Source organism: Salmo trutta, chromosome 10 (genome assembly GCF_901001165.1).
Source record: "Salmo trutta chromosome 10, fSalTru1.1, whole genome shotgun sequence".
In the NCBI taxonomy this organism is placed as follows: Eukaryota; Metazoa; Chordata; class Actinopteri; order Salmoniformes; family Salmonidae; genus Salmo; species Salmo trutta.
The window spans coordinates 38,892,688-38,917,119 of NC_042966.1; the positions used below are offsets into that span (position 1 = coordinate 38,892,688).

A 24,432-nucleotide genomic window follows, 5' to 3' on the forward strand; every position below is an offset into this window, starting at 1 on the left:
CATCATATTTAATATGATGCAGTAGGCTCCGTTGTTTGATGCCTCATCATTATCCTTTGGTTATTAGTAGTACAGCAGTGCCTCTCAGTGTCACACACTGGTACAGTTGTAACAGGGTGGTGGTGCCCCTCTATTCAGTGAATTATGGTAGCCGTGTTATTATGAAGCAGAGGCACACAGCCTAAATCCACCCTGTCCTATCCTAGACCCTGTCCTATCCTAGACCCTGTGCACGCTATTTGGGGGCAATCTCAATTGCATTACCTTGATTTCAAATCCATTACCTTGATTTCAAGTCCTCTCTCCTCGCCTCCTTCTCAAAAGTTAAGCAGACTAGTTGCATTGCCACCCCCATTGCTAACTACCCAACGTTTATTGACTTGACTATTCCTGTCATTCTTAGTTTAGCTACATGGTATAGTCGTTGTGCGTTCTCAATGGACATTCGGGTGCTTTCGTAAATTATCTCCGATTTCAGAGCACTCTCGATAATGATCTCGTCTGATTGTACCAGAGCGGAGAATAATGCATTTATGAGAATTTAACACCCGTTGAATATGGGTGGTGTCAGTAATCAGCAAAAAAAAACGTAATTAAATTGTTGCCAGCAGCACAGTTACAGTCATCAACGCTCTGGATAACATGAAAACTGGCTAACCGGCTCTGCTAGGGCGAGTAAAACGGCCAGAGGGGTCTCATTTGTGTCTGGAAGTAGCTAGCAAGCTAGCCAACGTTAGTTTGGGTGCTTGACTGCAATTGTAAGGTCAGAATGCTAAAATTAACCCCTACTCCTCGGCTGAGCGTCCAATGTGTGCCCAGAGAGCAAAACGCTCTGAATTTACAGCGCACTCTGGCTCTGAAAGGATACTGTTCGTTTACAGTATACTAAAATGAACTAATAGTATATACTCATTAAGTATGTAGTATACAGTATGTTAGTATGGGTATTCGAACACAGATTCTGTTTATTATCTATGCATAGTCACTTTAACTCCACCTACATGTATATATCGCTATTGTTATTTTACTGCTGCAGTTTAATTATTTGTAACTTTTATGAAAAATGTTTTACTTAACTATTTCTGAACACTTATTTTTCTTAAAACTACACTGTTGGTTAAGGGCTTGTAAGTAAGCATTTCACTGTAAGGTTGTATTCGGCACATATGACAAATATGATTTGATTTGATTTAAAAAGCCAACAAGGGAGTTTGATTAAGCAGAACCGTAGTGCACCGGGTTATGGCCCGTGAACAAGATGGTGCCGACATCGCCCTTTTTCTAGCTCCTAGCCAACTTTGCAGCACCTGCTTGGCTGTAGCCTACAGGAGGAGAGAGAGACCTGCTTGGCTGTAGCCTACAGGAGGAGAGAGAGACCTGCTTGGCTGTAGCCTACAGGAGGAGAGAGAGAGCTGCTTGGCTGTCGACTACAGGAGGAGAGAGAGAGCTGCTTGGCTGTCGACTACAGGAGGAGAGAGAGAGCTGCTTGGCTGTCGACTACAGGAGGAGAGAGAGAGCTGCTTGGCTGTAGCCTACAGGAGGAGAGAGAGAGCTGCTTGGCTGTCGACTACAGGAGGAGGGAGAGACCTGCTTGGCTGTCGACTACAGGAGGAGAGAGAGAGCTGCTTGGATGTCGACTATAGGAGGAGAGAGAGACCTGCTTGGCTGTAGCCTACAGGAGGAGAGAGAGAGCTGCTTGGCTGTAGCCTACAGGAGGAGAGAGAGACCTGCTTGGCTGTAGCCTACAGGAGGAGAGAGAGAGCTGCTTGGCTGTCGACTACAGGAGGAGAGAGAGAGCTGCTTGGCTGTCGACTACAGGAGGAGAGAGAGAGCTGCTTGGCTGTCGACTACAGGAGGAGAGAGAGACCTGCTTGGCTGTAGCCTACAGGAGGAGAGAGAGACCTGCTTGGCTGTAGCCTACAGGAGGAGAGAGAGAGCTGCTTGGCTGTCGACTACAGGAGGAGAGAGAGAGCTGCTTGGCTGTCGACTACAGGAGGAGAGAGAGAGCTGCTTGGCTGTCGACTACAGGAGGAGAGAGAGAGCTGCTTGGCTGTCGACTACAGGAGGAGAGAGAGAGCTGCTTGGATGTCGACTATAGGAGGAGAGAGAGACCTGCTTGGCTGTAGCCTACAGGAGGAGAGAGAGACCTGCTTGGCTGTCGACTACAGGAGGAGAGAGAGACCTGCTTGGCTGTAGCCTACAGGAGGAGAGAGAGACCTGCTTGGATGTCGACTATAGGAGGAGAGAGAGACCTGCTTGGCTGTAGCCTACAGGAGGAGAGAGAGACCTGCTTGGCTGTAGCCTACAGGAGGAGAGAGAGACCTGCTTGGCTGTAGCCTACAGGAGGAGAGAGAGAGAGCTGCTTGGCTGTCGACTACAGGAGGAGAGAGAGAGCTGCTTGGATGTCGACTACAGGAGGAGAGAGAGAGCTGCTTGGCTGTCGACTACAGGAGGAGAGAGAGAGCTGCTTGGCTGTCGACTACAGGAGGAGAGAGAGACCTGCTTGGATGTCGACTATAGGAGGAGAGAGAGACCTGCTTGGCTGTAGCCTACAGGAGGAGAGAGAGACCTGCTTGGCTGTAGCCTACAGGAGGAGAGAGAGAGCTGCTTGGCTGTAGCCTACAGGAGGAGAGAGAGACCTGCTTGGCTGTAGCCTACAGGAGGAGAGAGAGACCTGCTTGGATGTCGACTATAGGAGGAGAGAGAGACCTGCTTGGCTGTAGCCTACAGGAGGAGAGAGAGACCTGCTTGGCTGTAGCCTACAGGAGGAGAGAGAGAGAGCTGCTTGGCTGTAGCCTACAGGAGGAGAATATACATCAGTAGCCAACTTTGCAGCACCAAAACGCAGACGCAGGAGAAGAGGAAGAAGAAGTGGTCAGACTCAGACGGTGTGCATACCGTCCACCACTTCCGAGTATACTATTCACTAATGCTCAGTCCCTGGGCATAAAGTAGACAAGCTCAGGGCAAGGATCTCCTTCTAGAGAGACATCAGTGAACTGTAACATACTCTGTTTTAAAGAATCATGGCTCTCTCCGGATATATTGTCCCCGTCCATTTAGCCGGCATGGTTAACAACTCATGGTGTGATTGTCCCAAACAATCACAGTACAGGAACTAAAGTCCTTTTGTTCTTCTGATCTGGAATACCTCACCATCAACGGCCGACCGCATTTCCTCCCAAGAGAATATTCTTATGTCATTGTCACTGCCGTGTATATTCACCCCTAAGCCGACACTGCAACGGCTCTCAAGGAACTACACTGGACCTTAATAAAGATACTTTAATAAAGGAAATCTTAGGAAAACGCTACCAAAATTATGTCTACACATCTCATGTGCTACACACGCATCGAACACTCTTGGTCATTGTTAATATCCCTTCCAGGATGGCTACAAGGCCTTCCCCCGCCCTCCCTTTGGCAAATCAGATGACACCTCCATTCTGCTCCTCCCCACCTATAGACAGAAACTTAAACAGGAAGCACCCGTGGTAAGGACTGTGCAACATTGGTACGATCGATTGGAATCTATGTGTCAAGATTCCTTATTTTTTCTCATTTTGATCAAGCGACAGGGAAATGTGCAGTAACACTCACTTCTGTCATCATGAAGTGATATGAGTGGTTAGATCAAGGACCCTCACGAACTGCACCATCGAGAGCATTCTGTCGGGCTGTATCCCCTTCTGCCCTTATAGAAAAAGACATGATTTCACATAATATTTCAACAAATCATGTGTTTTTGGAACACTTCACATGTGGATTTTCATGTGATTATATAACTTTTCACATGTGGATTCAAATGTTCACATTTGGTTTCACAGGTGATTCCCTGCAAACAAAAATGAGTTGATACACACACAACTCTTTTAATATGCAGTTTTCAACTTAAATATTTGACACACAACTACATTGTGTATGTTTATTTATAGTAATTATTAATTAACTGGGATTTGAACTCACAGCCTCTTGGTTCACAGCATTATGGTCTTCCTGCTATGCCATATCTGTGTCAGTTACTGGCATCACCTGCATTCCTACAATTTGGACTTCAAAGTAAATCTCAGCTTTGTTAAAAATACACTCAAGAAAAAAAAAACACACTGTCTTTTCCAGTAGCTTAATGACAGCTGGGTCGCAGGAAGTTAATGTTTAATTTTCATTAACTTACTGTCTCCAAGTTAGAAGTGGGTTGTTATTTAATTGACAGTAACTTACTGTAGCTGATCCATCACATTCACTGCCCTGATAGTGTGGTATGGAATTGAGTATTACAATGACATGGTGACTACCTATCAATGAAATATGGTTCTTTGATGTCACATGTACTTTTGTCAGACTTAATCAAGGCTGCAGAACTGACTGCAAAGAAGTAGATTTATGAACAGACCACATTAACTGGGATGACATTCACTCTTACGGGAGACCAAAAAGAGCCAGCTGAAAGCCATGCCTCGAATAAGCCACACCTGCAATCTTCTGATAGGCCGCCTCTGTTACAGTATGCTGCCAATCAGCAAGTGATATGCATGTTGTCAACAGAAGAGTCAGTGAAAGCGTAGTAGTTCACGGGCAAGATTGCTAGTGGTAGCAAGTGTCCTGTAGGTTACTGGAAACATTTTGCCAGAAAGTTATTTTGACTTTTATCTGTCTGATTAGGATGAATAATATCCGACAATACCTTTTTAATTCTATGCGCTATGCATTTTGGTAGAATTTCTGAATCAGAACACTGAAGTGTAAGAAGCCTTCAATGTTTTAAGTGGACTGGATCTTTATAATTACCACCTGGGTCCTGTTTCAGTAATAGTGAAATCAGACCTTCTTGTTGAGTATCTGATAATCTACCATTTTTATTGAAGTGGTTAAAACATGCTAATAATGGTCCTCTGAGTGCATCATAAAAGAATTGATATACCTCAACTGGTATACCATCTGGAAAATGCACAATAACCTCTTCACAGTGCAGCTGACGCATTCTCTTACAAATATTTGCCGAACAGACCATGTCAACTTGACTTGGCATAACCATCAAACACATAAACTGCTACAACATTTCCACTGACGGATGGCACATATACACATATATTTGACAATGCCCCATAATATGCAAATGAGCCTCACCAGTACATTGCCCCCACCTATCAAAGTGCAGTGATGATCGTACCTTATATTCAAAATATTTGGTAGAAAAAGTTCACATTATACCTACAAGGTACCAAACTGTACCATGTGAGTTCATATGTGTACCCCCCTTGAAGTGTACCCCAGGGAACAACACTGTAGTCTACCCTAACCAAACCCTTATTTTTTGAGAGTGTGTTAAATATATGTTCCAAGCAATTAGTATGAACCTGGTGACACTGCATCAAAAGTTATTCACCCCCCTCCCCCACCAAGAGGTTAAAATAATTTATGTTATTCTCTACGTCAAGTGTCCTTGAGCACAGCTAGTTTTACATTGGTGGTGATAATTGGACAATTATTTGCTTGATTCTGGGCAGCTTTTAACAAAGTGCAGAAATGCATTCTTGACAATAAATCTGTGGCCATATCTCTTTTATGCTCACAGATCTGGTGGTCTAGCTCCCGTTTAAAGCTGACTCCCATTTGTGGTCACAGTACAAGATTTTACAGTAATTTAAATCAGAATACAGCAGCATACTGTCATTTTATAGAAATAACACCTTCAAGTTGTTAAATATATTTACTTTATCTTTACTGCAACTTTAGGCAAAGTGCAGATATCTATTCTTGCCAATTTCACTTGTGTCCACAGACCTGGTGGTGCAGCAGGAACTTCAGGTAGCTAGTAACCAAGAGGTTGTGAGTTCAAATCTCAACTGAGGTTGAATCCCAAATAATCAATATACAGCTGCATATCATCCATTAACACCTGAATTTAGCTGTAAAAATACAGTAACTATTTGTAGATGTACCTTATTCTTACCACAACAAGAGAAAAATCTCCAGGGGACTAAGACACAACGTTCTAATAACGTCCCTGGAACAAACCGGGAACTATGCAAAGCCTACAGGGGACCATGACTGTTTAAATTGAAGTAATGTTCAAGGTAAAATATTCTAAATGACATTTGAGACATGGGTTTTCATGTGCTTTCATGTGCTCAAATGTTGTCCCGTGTTGAAACTTTGCATCCCCATGTTGTCACATTTATTTCACATTCATTTCACATTTGATCAAATTAGATCACACGAGATCACGTGTTCACATTTGAAATTCATGTGGTTTTTCCCGTAAGGGTGGCACAACAAATGCACCGCCTGCATCAGCAGGTCTCTACCATGGGTGGTGCGGTCAACCCAACACATCACCGGGGGCACACTGTCTGCTCTCCAGGACATCTACAGTACCTGGTGTCACAGGAAGGCCCAGAAAATCATCAAGGACCTCAGCCACCTGAGCTGCTGCCTGTTCACCCCGCTACAATCTAGTAGGTGGAGACAGTACAGGTGCATCATAGCTGGGACAGAGAGATTGATAAATAGCTTCTATCTCCAGGCCATCAGACTGTTAAACAATCATCACTAGCCGGCCTCCACCCAGTACCCAGCCCTGAACTTAGTCACTGTTCTAGCCGGCTACGTGCTGGTATTCTACCCTGCACCTTAGAGACTGCTGCCCTATGGACATCGAGTCATTGAACCCTGGTCACTTTAATAATGTTTACATACTGTTTTACCTACTTTGTGTTTTGTTGTTTTGGCTCTATACTCCATCACTTTGGATTTGAAATGATACTATGAGATTAAAGTGCAGACTGCCAGCTTTAACTTACTATTAGGTTAAAGTGCAGACTGCTGGCTTTAATTTACTATTAGGTTAAAGTGCAGACTGCTGGCTTTAATTTGAGGGTATTTTCATCCAAATAACAGCACTTTTTGTACATCCTTCCCCCCATTTTAGGGGACCAAAAGTATTGGGGCAAATTCAGTTATACGCAGAGTGTACAAAACATAAGGAACCCCTTCCTAATATTGAGTTGCACCCCATTTTGCCCTCAGAATAGCCTCAATTCATCAGGGCATGGACTCTACACGGTGTCGAACCCATTCTGGCCCATGTTGACTCCAATACTTCCCACTGTTGTGTCAAGTTGGCTGGATGTCCTTTGGGTGGTGGATCATTCTTGATACACACGGGACATTTTTGAGCATGAAAAACCCAGTAGCGTTGCAGTTCTTGACACATTCAAACTGGTGCACCTGGCACCTACTACCGTACCCCGATCAAAGGCACTTAAATCACCCTCTGAACGCCACAAATACACAATCCATGTCTCAATTATCTCAAGGCTTAATAATCCTCCTTTAACCTGTCTCCACCCCTTCATCTACACTGATTGTAGTGGATTTAACAGATAACATCAGCAAAGGATCATAGCTTTCACCTGGATTCACCTGGTCAGTCTATGTCATAGTGAGATCAGGTGTCCTTAATGTTTTGTACACTCAGTGTATGTTACCCATCATTTCAGAAAATTCTAATAGGGATGCAATATATGCAGTGATCTTGCAGATCACATCTGCAACAAATAATAAAGTTTGGTTGAATAAATCTTTCAATATGGTTCATATAAAAAAAGCTCCTTTTAGATGTTGGAGTGGATTGTTTTGACATTCTGTGGCCTATGGAAATATGTTTACAATCATGCAGCAACCTCATAAACAACACTAAAGAGTTTCATTTCCTGTGTTTGAATGCCTGCGTTCCACCAGTTTACATATTCTAAAAAAACATTTTTCTTTTGTTGAGGTTAGCCAGCCTGGATCCGAACAGAATTTTCCCCATTTAACTCTGATGTCGTGGAGTGGAACAAAACAAATGCTCAACATCATTTTTTGCTGTGGGCATTGCCAAACTGCCAGTTGCCAAACTGGTATCGGTTAGGTGGTTGTCATGGTTTCACTGGTGTGACTGGTTCTACAGTCACCGGATGGGAAAATCAAACAGAGGTTTGGTTATCCCAAGGGACCTAAAGAAAAACAGACTGATAAGAGATATGTCGTTATTCTACGTGATATGGTCTTCAGATATTCAGTCTATCACAGTCATATTCAGTGAACTTATTTACATCTGTTCGTAGTCATCAACGTGTTTTGGTATGTTTCCTGACAGTTGTCGAGTGCTGCTCATTCTGTAAAATCAAACATGAATCATCAATAAGGATTGTGTCTTCCTGTGATAATCCCCCAGTGTTTCTTCACACGGTTTAGACATGCCCAACCTGTCAACGAGCTTCCTTCTAACCAATCACATCTGTTCCTCACTCTATATAAGCAGCAGAGAAACATTTTTGCTCCTCCGTGAGATCCGAGGACTACTACTGAGAAACACTGCAAGTCCTGACCACACCATTTCTCCAAACTTTTTGTGTGTGCAAGAAGTACAATAGATACTTTACCCAACAGAGAGAGAGAGATGGGAAGGAGTATTTTGCTGCTGATTTTGACAACCACCCTGGCAGGGGTGTCACAGAGTGAGACGGTAAGGAGTGAAACTGTAGTTGTGTTTACACTGCAGCACATTTTTGCCATGTCTATTAGTATTTATTAAGATTCGTTATCAAAGTTTCTGGAATGCTTTCTGTGTTTGTCAGAGGAATATAAAACATGACCAGTGGTGGAAAATGTACCCAATTGCCATACTTGAGTAAAAGTAAAGATACTTTAATAGAAAATGACTCAAAAGCAAAAGTCACCCAGTAAAATATTACTTGAGTAAAAGTCTAAAAGTATTTGGTTTTAAATAAACTTAAGTATCAAAAGTAAATGTAATTGCTAAAAATTACTTTAAGTATCAAAAGTAAAAGTATAAATCGTTTAAAAATCCGTATATTAAGGAAACCAGACGGCACCATTTTGATGTTATTTTCATGTAGGGATAGCCAGGGGCACATTCCAACACTCAGACATAATTTACAAAGGAAGCATGTGTTTAGTGAGTCCGCCAGATCAGAGATTGTAGGATGACCAGGGATATTATCTTGATAAGTGTGTGAATTGGACCATTTTCCTGTCCTGCTAAGCATTCAAAATGTAACGAGTACTTTTGGGTGTCAGGGGAAATGTATGGAGTAAAAAATACATGATTTTCTTTAGGAATGTAGTGAAGGGAAAGTTGTCAAAAAATATAAATAGTAAAGTACAGATACCCCAAAAAACGACTTAAGTATTACTTTCAAGTATTTTACTAAAGCACTTTACACCACTGAACATAACCATGTGTTTGTCTGATATGGCATCCATAACAATACTACATCCGTGTCGAGCCAATGCTGTATCATACCACAATGCTGTATCATACCACAATGCTGTATCATACCACAATGCTTTTTCATAACGGATTTCTATTCTTCACAGGGCTTGCTGAGACAGAAAAGACAGATTTCTAATTTCCCCTATCGAAGAAGATCAGGTACATCTAGCTCAATCAAGCTCTACATCACCAAATATACAACAATCAAATATATTTTTACCACATGTACACAAGCTTCTTACTCTTTAAAAAAAAAAAATTTATTCACCTGTTACTGTTTCTAGGTGGCCTCTGTCGTCATGGTGGCACTTCTGTCCCTGCCCTGTCCGGAGAACACATGTTCTGCTTATGCACAAATGGTTACGGTGGCAAACACTGTGAATTAGGTAAGAAACACTCTTTTACATTTGGACACTTAACAACTACTGTACCTCTGACACTTTGAATTGATGGGGGGGAAGAAAATCTTTCTTGTTAAGATTCTATGTGTGTGTGTGTGTGTGTGTGTGTGTGTGTGTGTGTGTGTGTGTGTGTGTGTGTGTGTGTGTGTGTGTGTGTGTGTGTGTGTGTGTGTGTGTGTGTGTGTGTGTGTGTGTGTGTGTGTACATATCTAACTTGTTGAGCTGTGGAAATAACTTCCTCATGAAGGACAATGAAGGACAACATAATCAATCAGTCAATCGATCAATATGTTTCATTATTTTGTATTTTCCTTCAGATACAGCAGCCACCTGCTACACGGGAACTGGGATGTACTACAGAGGTAAAGTGTCTCAGTCAGAGAGTGGGCGCAGGTGTGTGGGGTGGGACCTGGACACCAGGAAACGCCTGATGGGGTCTGACGTCTACTCCGGGAGGCACAACTACTGCAGGTAGGGGCCTTTATCCCACTCTCAAATGGCACCCTATTCCCTATATACTGTAGTGCACTACTTTTGACCAGGGCCCCTATATACTGTAGTGCACTACTTTTGACCAGGGCCCCTATATACTATAGTGCACTACTTTTGACCAGGCCCCCTATATACTGTAGTGCACTACTTTTGACCAGGGCCCCCTATATACTGTAGTGCGCTACTTTTGACCAGGGCCCCTATATACTGTAGTGCACTACTTTTGACTGGGCCCCCTATATACTGTAGTGCACTACTTTTGACCAGGGCCCCTATATACTGTAGTGCACTACTTTTGACCAGGGCCCCCTATATACTGTAGTGCACTACTTTTGACCAGGGCCCCCTATATACTGTAGTGCACTACTTTTGACCAGGGCCCCCTATATACTGTAGTGCACTACTTTTGACCAGGGCCCCCTATATACTGTAGTGCACTACTTTTGACCAGGGCCCCCTATATACTGTAGTGCACTACTTTTGACTGGGCCCCCTATATACTGTAGTGCACTACTTTTGACCAGGGCCCCCTATATACTGTAGTGCACTACTTTTGACTGGGCCCCCTATATACTGTAGTGCACTACTTTTGACCAGGACCCCCTATATACTGTAGTACACTACTTTTGTTCAGGGCCCCCTATATAGTGCACTACTTTTGACCAGGGCCCCCTATATACTGTAGTGCACTACTTTTGTTCAGGGCCCCCTATATACTGTAGTGCACTACTTTTGACCAGGGCCCCCTATATACTGTAGTGCACTACTTTTGTTCAGGGCCCCCTATATACTGTAGTGCACTACTTTTGACCAGGGCCCCCTATATACTGTAGTGCACTACTTTTGACCAGGGCCCCCTATATACTGTAGTGCACTACTTTTGTTCAGGGCCCCCTATATACTGTAGTGCACTACTTTTGACCAGGACCCCTATATACTATAGTGCACTACTTTTGACCAGGGCCCCTATATACTGTAGTGCACTACTTTTGACCAGGGCCCCTATATATTGTAGTGCACTACTTTTGACTGGGCCCCCTATATACTGTAGTGCACTACTTTTGACTGGGCCCCCTATATACTGTAGTGCACTACTTTTGACCAGGACGCCCTATATACTGTAGTGCACTACTTTTGACCAGGGCCCCCTATATACTGTAGTGCACTACTTTTGTTCAGGGCCCCCTATATACTGTAGTGCACTACTTTTGACTGGGCCCCCTATATACTGTAGTGCACTACTTTTGACTGGGCCCCCTATATACTGTAGTGCACTACTTTTGACCAGGACCCCTATATACTATAGTGCACTACTTTTGACCAGGGCCCCTATATACTGTAGTGCACTACTTTTGACCAGGGCCCCTATATATTGTAGTGCACTACTTTTGACTGGGCCCCCTATATACTGTAGTGCACTACTTTTGACTGGGCCCGCTATATACTGTAGTGCACTACTTTTGACCAGGACGCCCTATATACTGTAGTGCACTACTTTTGACCAGGGCCCCCTATATACTGTAGTGCACTACTTTTGACCAGGGCCCCCTATATACTGTAGTACTTTTGACCAGGGCCCCCTATATACTGTAGTACTTTTGACCAGGGCCCCCTATATACTGTAGTACTTTTGACCAGGGCACAATATAGGGAATAGGGTGCCATTTGAGATTGGACTGCTCAGATGTTTCACTCAACAGTTAATTGTTCGTAAATGCAAATGTGCAGTGTGTTATGAGGAAATCCATTTTTTGACTTCAGGAATCTGGAGTACAAACGGCGTCCATGGTGTTATGTAATGAAGGGTGTTGAGCAGGTACAGGAATACTGTGATATCCCTCGCTGTGGCATACCTGGGGAGACAGGTACATTTAACTTATTTTCATTCTCTCTCCCCTTAACAGTTGTTTTGATTATTTCATCATTTGTAGGCTTTGATTGTGAGTAACATGTAACCATACTATTACCATGTTATTACAATGTTATTCTGTGCTGTAATGTATAGTGGTATCAACTTCAACATCTTGCAGGTCCACTTGATTATCTGCCCACTGAGCCCACTGTACCAGACACAGGTGAGATCAATTTGCTTGGTCTTGCTACCGTACAAAATTAATATCATTCTAAATATAATATGTAACTATCCTTGACCCTTCTTCCATGCTCATTCTATTAAATTCATATAGCAATTTGAATATACATTAAAGCAACTTAACATTTTCCCATGCTCTTTCAGTCTTGTTTTCATTGCAATTGGTTTGGCTCCCCAATCACAGCTTCCAGTCTGACAGAGTCCACGTGTGGCCAGCGTACCAGGAAGCAGATGAAGATCGTTGGAGGGACAGTTGCCGCTGTGGAATCCCACCCGTGGATGGCTGCAATATTCTGGAAGAGCCATCAGTCTAAAGAGAATGTGTTCCGCTGTGGGGGAAGTCTGATCTCACCTTGCTGGGTTCTGTCTGCTGCCCATTGCTTCCCTGACAGGTACTGTAAGAGGCAGCGCTGAAATTTCTCAATGGTAACAAGCCAGTGAGGGTGTACAGTACCAGAGTCCTTTAGGACCCGGCCCCCTCTTGAGATGTTGTTTCTGGCTGATAATATAATATAAGACCTTACTTTAGTACCCCTTTCCTGGAGTTAAATGACATGGTGGCCTCATGGGTGGGATGTTAGCAATATTTTTCATAATTAATATACATAATTAATGGTAAATTGTCACCCCTTTTTCGTGGTATCCAATTGGTAGTTACAGTCTTGTCTCATCGATACAACTGCTGTTCGGACTCAGGAGAGGCGAAGGTCGAGAGTGTGCGTCCTCCGAAACACAACCCAACTAAGCCGCACTGCTTATTGACACAATGCTCGCTTAACCCGGAAGCCAGCTGCACCAATGTGTCGGAGGAAACACCGTACACCTGGCAACCGTGTCAGCGTGCATTGAGCCCGGCCCGCCAGAGGAGTCGCTAGTGCGCGATGGGACAAGAACATTCCTGCCGGCCAAATCCTCCCTTAACCCGGACGACGCTAGGGCCAATTTTGCACCGCCCCGTGGGTCTCCCGGTCGCGGCGTGCTGCGACAGAGCCTGGACTCGAACCAGGATCTCTAGTGGCACAGCTAGCACTGCAGTACAGCGCGTCAGACTACTGCCCCACTCGGGAGGCCCATTTATTTTTTTACGCTGAAAATCGGGTGTTTCTATGTCAAACTGTTTTGTTATATTTCCATTTTCTGTGATGTGTGTGTGTGTGTGTATATAAAGTGTAATATTGGGATGCAAACTCAACATTGAATACATTTCAACTCTATATCTTGTAGATATATATCTCTACATCTTTATACATGGTAAAGATGTCTTCTTTTTTAAGCCCATAGCCATGTGTGGGAGGTGTGTACATTTTGTTTCAAAGTAGATTTGTTTAAGAAAGTAGATTTGTTTAAGAAAGTAGATTTTTTTAAGAAACCCTGATTTAGCCCAGTGCAGTAAATAGTTAATCCCCTAAAGGGGACATGTGATTGCACCAGGCAATACATTTAACACCAATGTGCGGGGAGTACAGGTTAGTCGAGGTAATTGTGTACATGTAGGCAGGGGTAAAGTGACTATGCATAGATAATAAACAGCGAGTAGCAGCAGTGTACAAAACAAAAGTTGATGTGTTGGTGTTTTCACACACAGCTCTCAAACTAAAGCCAGCAGCCTCTTCGTCACTCTGGGGAAGAGTGCCATCAATGAGACTGACGACACCAAAGAACAGAAGTTTCAGGTGGAAGAGGTTATCATGCACGCAGAGTTCGAAAACAGTGAAGGCAACTTCAACAATGACATCGGTACGAATGAACACTGCTTTTATGTCCCAAATCTGTTTGCGCTGTCTGTGCCAACTCCTCTCACGCCAATGGCCAGAGGAGTTGGCACAGACAGCACAAACAAACAAACAGATCTGGTACCAGGCGATTGAAATCCCGTTTCACTGTGGTATTGATTTTTGAGTTTGTATGTTCTGTGAATGTGAAGTTTGAAACGTCAGTACATGTGTCAATGGTATTTGAGACTGTCATGATAATAACGCAGAGTGGTTGATGTGTTTCCTCATACAGCTCTACTGAAGTTAAAAGCTGTAGATGGTCAGTGTGCAGTGGAGAGTAGCTCTGTGAGGACTGTGTGTCTGCCCCCGGCACGCCAGGCCCTCGGCGCGGGATCCTCCTGTGAGATAGCTGGCTACGGAAGACAGGAGGAGGGTAAGGAGGATCATCTACAACATACCAGGGCCCGTATTCATAAAGCATCTCAGAGTAGGAGAAGAAAAGTGTATGTGAGAAGACAAGATATACCTAAATTGTCCATTAACTTACAGAGAATAGAAATGTGAATTTATGCTCACAACCCAACACCCTGAGACACACATACACCCACTGAAGGGCTGGAAGCAATGGGCCAGGCACAGTGCAGCACCCCTGGAGCAATTATAGGTGGTTAAGCGCCTTGCTCATGGGCACAACAACAGGCAATGGTATATAAGATGATACTACGCACCAGATGTTTCTGAGCTGGGATTTGAACCAGCAAACCTGGTTTCTCCCGTTGTTGCCCTGCTTCTCTGAGCGCTCAGCTACCTGCCACCCCGGAGTAGGAGTGCTGATCTAGGATCAGGTCCATGTAATATTCATTATAATGAAATACGGAGCTCTGAGTCTGAGACACTTTTTCAATACTATCCTAGACCCTCTTATTTTAAATGTATCAATCACTTGATATGATCCATTTCCCATGATAAATTGACTTGTTTTCATGCCTACATAACATTGATTTTTATTTACCTGTTGAGTGCTTTGTTATTGTGTCCCTTCATTAAGGTTTATGGTACAATTCACAGTACCTGAGGGAGGCAAAGGTAAACCTTTTGGCCCATGACGTCTGCTCAGATAAGGCGTACTACGGAAACCTGATCACAGAAAACATGTTCTGTGCTGGGAGACCGGACTGGAGTCAAGATGCGTGCAAGGTATGATATGCAGAAGTGACTTGAGATTACAATTTCTCCTCAGCAGTTAATATACATTTGGAAAATAATGCCATTCAAAGTAAAAACAGAATGACATGTAAGAACAATATAAGGACATTCTTTCTCCATGAGAAATATTCTGTATTTGGAGTATTACTGTACATAAAACATTTTTATTATGAATAACTTGTGAACGATGAGTGAGAAAGTTAGACAAATAGATATCATGACCCCCCCAAAAATGCTAACTCCCCTATTATTGGTAATGGTAAGAGGTTAGCATGTCTTGGGGGTATGATATAAAATGCTAACCTCCCCTGTTATTGGTAATGGGGAAAGGTTAGCATGTCTTAGGGGTATGATATAAAATGCTAACCTCCCCTGTTATTGTAATGGTGAGAGGTTAGCATGTCTTGGGGGTATGATATTTGTGCCTTTAACTTTCTCACTCATCATCCTTCACGACTGATTAATGATTATCTATAATCATTGTAGCATAGCATCCACATTAATGTAGAAGTCTTTAGAAGCATATTCTATTCTTATTTACAAAAAAGTGACTCCAAAATGACACAATACATTATTTACCATTAATTTCTATTGGGCACAAAATTAATCTGGAACACAACCAAAACAAAAAGCAAATGCATCCAACACATTTGTAGAGTCACACGCTTGATGTACTGCAGCCATTGATGCTAGGAATATGGGACAAAATACTGAACTTTTGACTACTTTAATATACATAATTGAATTTGTCCAAATACCTTTGGTTACCTAAAATGGGAGGGACTATGTACAAAAATTGCTGTAATTTCTAAATGAAAATGACCTCAAATTAAAGCTGACTCATAGTCATTGTACCACTTCATATCCAAAGTGCTGGGGTACAGAGCAAAAACAATTAAGTCTCACCGTATATTACAGTATTCCTCTACACCTGCATTACTTGCTGTTTGGGGGTTTTAGGCTGGGTTTCTGTACAGCACTTTGAGATATCAGCTGATGTAAGAAGGGCCATATAAATAAATTTGATTTGATTTCCCAGGGTGATTCCGGAGGACCCATGGTGTGTGAAGTGGATAATCGAATGTTCCTTTTTGGAATCGTCAGTTGGGGCGAGGGGTGTTCTAGAGCATTACGACCAGGCGTGTACACAGCAGTGACCAACTACAATAAGTGGATAGAAGAAAAGACAGGCTTATCCTCCATCGCCTCAGGGTCTATGTACCCACAGAAATAACCTCCTCAGGGTCTATGTACCTACATAAATAAACTCTGTAGGGTCTGTTATAGACACTATATCATGTATAATTGTACATATAGGAATATAAGTATTTTAACTACTGAAATGTAAACATATTTTTGTATTTCTGTCTTCTCAAAAGGGGCAACAATAAAGCATTTTGATATTACTCACAAATATAATGTTATTCCAAAACGGGTCCAACTTCTAACCTTGAAAGTCTACTGTAGCTGTCACGGTCTTGAAAATGATCGGACCAAGGTGCAGCATGAGTATTGTTCCACATATTTATTTAAGTGAAACTAACACAACAACATAACTTGAGGACATAGTGCCCAAACACACTAACAATCAATCAATATCCCACAAAACACAGTTGGGGAAATGGCTACCTAAATATGATCCCCAATCAGAGGCAACGATAAACAGCTGCCTCTAATTGGGAACCATATTAGCACCAACATAGAAATAAACATAATAGATCACCCCCCAGTCACGCCATGTTCTACTACACCATAGAGAATCAAGGGCTCCCTATGGTCAGGTCGTGACAGTAGCAAATGTGGGAAGATCGCCTTCCAGTGACTCACCAGTGACAGCTGGTAATATGGCTATCATACTACCTAATAACATACACCACATTAATGCACCCACAACACCCACAACACCCACACAATCGTCACCACCCAGGAGCCTCGACCTAGTCATGAATCTGGAATCTGTATGGACCGGTGGTCAACCTTGAACCACAAGGCTTGAAATCTTTTACCCGATGGCCATTTAAATGTAATTAAGGCTAGTGTTTTGCCTTAAATGTGTCGCCTGGATGAAAGGAATGCTTCATATCTCCAATTACAGGTCTTGTTAATAACAGATGATTTGTGTGATTTTTGTAGGGGTCAGTCAGTTGACAGTCTTGTCCACCAGCCAACTCTCTTTCTGTTGAACCAATGCTTTCTAATGTATGTGGTAGCAATTAGCCTGGGGGTGAGGTTAGTCAGTTAATGGCAAAACATTTAGCCTTTGTTTTTGGAACTCTTCAGTGTTATTAGTGCTTGATGAGAGGCCTATGGTGGTGAACCTGAGCTTTCCAACTCATTCTATTCAACCCATAAAAGGAGACTTGTTGGTGTTGAATTGCAGCTGTTGAAAGACGAATTCCATCTCTATTGGCAAGAAATATTATCTGCTTGTAACTCAGAAACGATATTTTAATTTGTCATGGTTTTTCACACAATGAATTACATTAGCTTTACTATTGTTTTGGGTCATTTAGCTAAAACTCTTTTACATATTTACTTCATACCTGGTCCATGACTATATTCTAATACTTACTATGCACAATGATCTCTCTCTTTCTCTCTCTCCCACTTTGTCTCTCCAGATCATTAAAAGGTCTGAGTGGTGAGTTACAGATTGGGGAGTAGAGGGGGCTTACCTTGTCTTCAGCCTGACAGGGAAGTCATGACAACTGTTGTGGGACTTGACACGCAGCGCTCTGTGTGTGTGTCTGTGCTGGAGAACTTGACACGCAGCGCTCTGTGTGTGTGTCTGTGCTGGAGAACTTGGCACGCAGCGCAGCGCAGGGATTAGTGGAAGCCCTCCTCACAGGAAGCCACTAGCAGTACCACGGCAGCTGTCCCTGACCCACCATGTTATTTTTGTTTTAACGGCTAGCTGAGGGAATATATCATCGAAGGGAAAGTGTGGGAAAGGAGGGGTGTGGAAAACACATCAGCCATGGCAGGAATTAAATACTCAGAGCTGGGGTCCCCACGGTTACAGTAACCTACGGTGACATCATCCGGTTCCGGGTTTCACCAGAGAACTTGAGACGGGATGAGTAACAAACATTAACCAAATCCAATTTTTAAAGACATGCAGTGATACCTACAGAGATTTATATCACGCTACCTCTGTACAGTACCAAGTATACAAAGATGATAGAGTTTAGTGAAGATGGGGTGGCTAGCTGAGTTAAAACGACACAGCGGTTTAACTTAAGAAGCTTGTAAGATTTACATTTGACACAAAACAACATTTTGAAAGTCTCCCCCATAGTCATTTTCCGGTATAACAATGTAGCACAGGTTCTAATTGGGGCATGATAGTGAGAATCGAATTTCCTCAATTATTTCAACCTATTGTATTTAGTACATTTCACCACCAGATGGTGTCAGGTGTTAACCATCCATGGCATTGCAAGGCCTTTGTACAGACAGAGTAGTGTGGTTGAGGCTTCAAAATAGCCTTTTCTCAAAGCATCATTTATTATTTATTTATTTATTTAATTTATTTTTTATTTCACCTTTATTTAACCAGGTAGGCAAGTTGAGAACATGTTCTCATTTACAACTGCGACCTGGCCAAGATAAAGCAAAAGCAGTGCGACAAAAAACAACAGAGAGTTACACATGGAATAAACAAACGTACAGTCAATAATACAATAGAAAAAAAATCTATATACAGTGTGTGCAAATGAGGTAAGATTAGGGAGGTCAGGCAATAAATAGGCCATAGTTTGGCGAAGTAATTACAATTTAGCAATTAAACACTGCATTCTAAAGAATGCTTTAAGCATTATCAGGACAATTCCTAATACAGCAAATGATAGCACGGCATCATAGGAGCACAGTATGCATCTGTTACCTTCACAATAGCTATAACAATGAAATGTGCAAACGCTTACTCATGTCAGCAGAAATGTTTGAATAGGAACTAAATACAAACTACCAACAGTTCTATACCAGGTCTGTGTGGACAGACGGTGTCTTTCTGTTCTTCTATCAGCTGTAGTGCGTAAGAAGGAGGCCAGGGGCTATGTCTCAAATTGCACCCTATTCCCTATATTCCCACAGGACCTTGGGGTGGCAGGCAGCCTAGTGGTTAGAGCATAGGGCTAGTAACTGGAAGGTTACTAGATCAAATCCCTGTGCTGACAAGGTAAAAATCTGTTGTCCTACCCCTGAACAAGGCAGACAACCCACTGTTCCTAGGCTGTTACTATAAATAAGAATTTGTTTTTAACTGACTTGCCTAATTAAACATTTTTTTAAAGTAGTGCCCTACATAGGGAATAGGGTGCCATTTGGGACACACACCCATCTTGACCAGCAGCCAAACACACTGTTCACAGGGGAGGGTCCTGGGAGCAACCCCAGACTTCAGAGAACTACAGCCTGCTGCCTTCACAGAGGAGGGTCCTTGGAGCAACCCCAGACTTCAGAGAACCAGACTTCAGAAAACTACAACTCCAGACTTCAGAGAACTACAGCCTGCTGCCTTCACAGAGGAGGGTCCTTGGAGCAACCCCAGACTTCAGAGAACCAGACTTCAGAAAACTACAACCCCAGACTTCAGAAAACTACAACCCCAGACTTCAGAGAACTACAACCTGCTGCTTTCATTTGATTTCTATATCTAGAATGGACTCTTCTCTTTGATTATCTTACCTACAGGCATGCCTTTCTAGAGAGAGCGATGGGCCTCCTTGTGTACTGTCATCTACGCCTATTCTATAGCGTCTCTATGGGCTTTTTGGATGATCACATTATTATGGATTTAAGAGTGGTATCATGGAAAGATACTGCAAAAGAAATTGTGATTTGCAGTTGCTTGCACATCAAATAACTAGTAGAAGACAAAACAGTACAAGTATATCATTAGCTTTTCAGGCATTCTGAACTAAGGGAAGTACTCGTAGGCTACAGAGCCTAAACCTGATTTCTCATATTTACAAACTCTATTCTGCTTCCTTAAAAATTTACTGATTTGGGTCGGTGAAACTAGAAATCAGTGGCTATGATGTAAGAAGAACTGAAAGGGCTAGATTATTCTATATGTCACTAATCCTGGAGAGGAACTGAAATGCCTGGATTTAGCTATATGGCAGTAATCCTGGAGAGGAAGTGAAATGCCTGGATTTAGCTATATGGCAGTAATCCTGGAGAGGAACTGAAATGCCTGGATTTAGCTATATGGCAGTAATCCTGGAGAGGAACTGAAATGCCTGGATTTAGCTATATGTCACTAATCCTGGAGAGGAACTGAAATGCCTGGATTTAGCTATATGGCAGTAATCCTGGAGAGGAACTGAAATGCCTGGATTTAGCTATATGGCAGTAATCCTGGAGAGGAAGTGAAATGCCTGGATTTAGCTATATGGCAGTAATCCTGGAGAGGAACTGAAATGCCTGGATTTAGCTATATGGCAGTAATCCTGGAGAGGAAGTGAAATGCCTGGATTTAGCTATATGGCAGTAATCCTGGAGAGGAAGTGAAATGCCTGGATTTAGCTATATGGCAGTAATCCTGGAGAGGAAGTGAAATGCCTGGATTTAGCTATATGGCAGTAATCCTGTACTGAGTAGTGATTATATGGTGTTAGTGCGGTGTTCTAGGGATGCAGTGTACTCTTCAACAGCATGTATTCTACCCTACATGGAACTAACTACTGAATGCTGACTGTGTACTTCACAGACATGTCAGACATCCAAGCCTAAATGAGAGATTAACTAAATATTGAAGATGATTATATTAAAACTCCTGAAATAAGGCTTAAAATTCGACATTTAAATCTTGTATATTTCAGGATCTTTGATTTAATTATCTTTGCTTATAGACGATAAAACACCGCAAGATAGAATGTTTACCATGAGGTCTGAAACAGAACAACTTCCTTGATTCTTTCTTTTTAAGACGTTTCCTTTTTAGGAAGTAGGATGCTGCCTTGCAGCCTCCTGGGAATCTGAGGGAATTCCTTCACTGGTGTGGTTGTATGTTTTTTTTTTATACTGCAGTATTGTTATTTCAGGTTGCAAAGGGAGGAGATGGAATTTGAGAAATGTGTTTTGCTACACACGAGTAGACCAGAACCAGAATAATTATTTTTGACCAGAGATAGTACACAAATGTGCCCATGCTTGATTTCTGTTACACTGTGTTTTAATACAATTATTGTTCCCCAGTCTAGGCGGTTTGAGTGCGTTGCCTACTAAAGTATGAAAGTGAAAACGACGTGATAAATATGTCTGAGGCTGATCTCGATGCCACTGGATACAGAACTTTAAACACTCACGGGATCAACTGTGAATAGGTGGATGTACAGTGTGGTGGGCTGGCAGTGGGTAGACTTAGGCTCATGAAATCACAACAGTTTCAGTCTTCAGACAAACACGTTACCCATAAAGATTACATTTAGTTGTAGGCTTCTGGTCCGGTATACTTTGAAGAATTACTTGAGCGTGGTAGTTTGTAATATGTTATATCATAACTGTAAAAAAGGTAAATAATGGAATATTTATTAAATCAATATCTGTGGATTCTATCAATTTTTTAATAATTTCTTCCAAGCCAAAAACATTTCCCTATTCTATTATATTCCATTCTATTATATTATATTCCATTCTATTCTATTCTATCATTGTTTATTCTACCGTAATAAATAAGATGGACAGAGGTATAGCTTATATTCCAAAGCAACTAGGCTATATATCAGTCCCTTCTGCCAGCATCTTGTCAAACCTGATGCGTCACTACAATTTACACCGTCTGTCCTTGCTGGTTGGAATTCGCTCCTCTCGACAGAGGAGTCATATTTCCCTTTTTAGGGCATGAGAATGTTTACGTAATTTGGGGAGAACTCGCATCTCTAGCAAACTCGACTATGTGGAACAGGCGGAGTCTATCGGGAAAGAGTGACATCCGCTTGTGCCAATCACGTTTGCGGTAACATATGTACCATTTCTCTTATTGGTCAGGTGGAGGACATAGCATTTTGTCGGGTAGGTTGCTCACTCTTCGAGAGCTGCGGTTGGGGATTCTCTCATTGATGGTTGCAAGGGGAGTAGTTAGTGTTCCCAGAGAGCGAAACTGTGCTGGGCTAGGAAAGTGTTGGATTAACCTTAGACTTTATAGGGGCACAAACAAGAGAGGGAACTTTTGAAACAGCCGAACGGGGCCAGACTTCTTTTTCCTCTTGGATAGGAGAGCGGACTCAAGTTTTCATCATGCCGGTTTTTCACACAAAGACGATAGAAAGTATCCTAGAGCCGGTGGCTCAGCAGATATCCCATCTGGTGATAATGCACGAAGAAGGTGAGGTGGACGGGAAAGCTATCCCGGATCTCACGGCTCCCGTGGCTGCGGTGCAGGCAGCTGTCAGCAACCTGGTTCGGGTAAGTGAAACGTCCCAACCGAATATCCCTGACTTCGGGTAGGTTACCTGTCGCACGCTGTCTGTGTAGTGGCTACATTGTGCCAGCCCGCCAAGATTCCTTGTCATTTTATCTAAGAAGTTACGGCTGCGGTTACTTTATTTCCCTGCTCTATCGGTCGGCAACATTCTGCTTTTACAACGCGAGCGATGTAACTACAATGGATCAAGTTTTGTTTTAGTTTTCCACTTGGGCCATAGGGCAGTGACGCCCTTTTCCCCTTGAAAATATGCCCCTGGAGCCGAGGGGTGACTGCCATATCTCGACGTATAGGCCTACACTATTCTCATGTCGGAGTATTTCAAACAAATATACTTTGTATCTAACTAACAATTGAAACGACAATTGTATATTCATCATCAATTCAAGTGTCCTCTAGCAATTCATGATCACTTAAGCCGTTTTCGTGAATTCCGGTTCTGGACGGTTCTGACTTAGAATATGGACAATTACAAATACCTAGGTGTCTGGTTAGACTGTAAACTCTTAAATCTAGAATTGGCTTCCTATTTCGCAACAAAGCCTCCTTCATGCTGCCAAACATACCCTCGTAAAACTGACTATCCTACCAATCTTGGACTTCACTCTACTCAGCAAATTGGATGTAGTCTATCACAGTGCCATATACTACCCACCACTGCGATCTGTATGTTCTCGTTGGCTGGCCCTCGCTACACACTCGTGGCCAAACCTACTGGCTCCAGGTCATCTATAAGTGTCTGCTAGGTAAAGCCCCGCCTTATCTCAGCTCACTGGTCACCATAACATCCACCGGTAGCACGCGCTCCAGCAGGTATATTTCACTGATCACCCCCAAAGCCAACACTTGCTTTGGCCGCCTTTCCTTCCAGTTCTCTGCTGCCAATGACTGGAACGAATTGCAAAAATCGCTAGAGACTCAGATCTCCCTCACTAACTTGAAGCATCAGCTATCAGAGCATTTTACAGATCATTGCACCTGTACATAGCCCATCTGTAAAAAGCCCACCCAACTACCTCATCCCCATATTGTTTTTTATTTTTTTGGTCCTTTGAATCCCAGTATCTACATGCACATTCATCTTCTGCACATCTACCACTCCATTGTTTAATTGCTAAATTGTAATTTGCCACTATGGCCTATTTATTGCCTTACCTGCCCCATCTTAGCTCATTTGCACTCAATGTATATAGATTTTTCTATTGTATTATTGACTGTTTATTCCATGTGTAACTCTGTTGTTTGTGACGCACTGCTTTGCTTTATCTTGGCCAGGTCGCAGTTGTAAATGAGAACTTGTTCTCAACCAGCCTTCCTGGTTAAATAAAGGACTTGTTCTCAACCAGCCTTCCTGGTTAAATAAAGGACTTGTTCTCAACCAGCCTTCCTGGTTAAATAAAGGACTTGTTCTCAACCAGCCTTCCTGGTTAAATAAAGGACTTGTTCTCAACCAGCCTTCCTGGTTAAATAAAGGACTTGTTCTCAACCAGCCTTCCTGGTTAAATAAAGGTGAAATAAAATTAATAAAAAATGCCAACATACAATTGCATGGATCCACATGTTTCCTCCACAAGTATTGTGTAAGTAGCTTTTTATTGAGAAGTCATGGAAGACAGATGAGTTGATCAGGACAACCCCATTGTATGACATTGTATTAAGCATGTCATCAAATCAAATGTTATTTGTCTCATGCGCTGAATACAACAGGTGTAGTAGACCTTACCATGAAATGCTCACTATCAAGCCCTTAACCAACAATGAAGTTAATGATTTTTTTACATTTTAGTCATTTAGCAGACTCTCTTATCCAG

General features: G+C 42.5%; 2 protein-coding genes across 2 annotated transcripts in view; both read left to right on the forward strand.

Annotated features, from left to right (window-relative positions):
* Positions 1 to 8,317: 8,317 nt before the first annotated feature.
* On the forward strand, positions 8,318 to 16,603 carry plaub (plasminogen activator, urokinase b). The gene is made up of 11 exons (XM_029765536.1): positions 8,318 to 8,512; positions 9,388 to 9,442; positions 9,568 to 9,669; positions 10,002 to 10,155; positions 11,938 to 12,041; positions 12,207 to 12,251; positions 12,453 to 12,660; positions 13,854 to 14,005; positions 14,276 to 14,416; positions 15,032 to 15,180; positions 16,229 to 16,603. Exons 1-11 carry the CDS (start codon positions 8,447 to 8,449, stop codon positions 16,421 to 16,423), a joined length of 1,371 nt encoding a protein of 456 aa, XP_029621396.1. The 5' UTR covers positions 8,318 to 8,446; the 3' UTR covers positions 16,424 to 16,603.
* Positions 16,604 to 22,214: 5,611 nt separating this feature from the next.
* The window catches only part of LOC115200894 (vinculin-like), a 42,955-nt gene continuing 40,737 nt past the window's right edge, over positions 22,215 to 24,432 (forward strand). Inside the window, exon 1 of the mRNA XM_029764009.1 lies at positions 22,215 to 22,602. Within this exon, the coding sequence (XP_029619869.1) occupies positions 22,435 to 22,602 (168 nt within the window). The 5' untranslated portion in view covers positions 22,215 to 22,434. The remainder of the gene's footprint in view (positions 22,603 to 24,432) is intronic.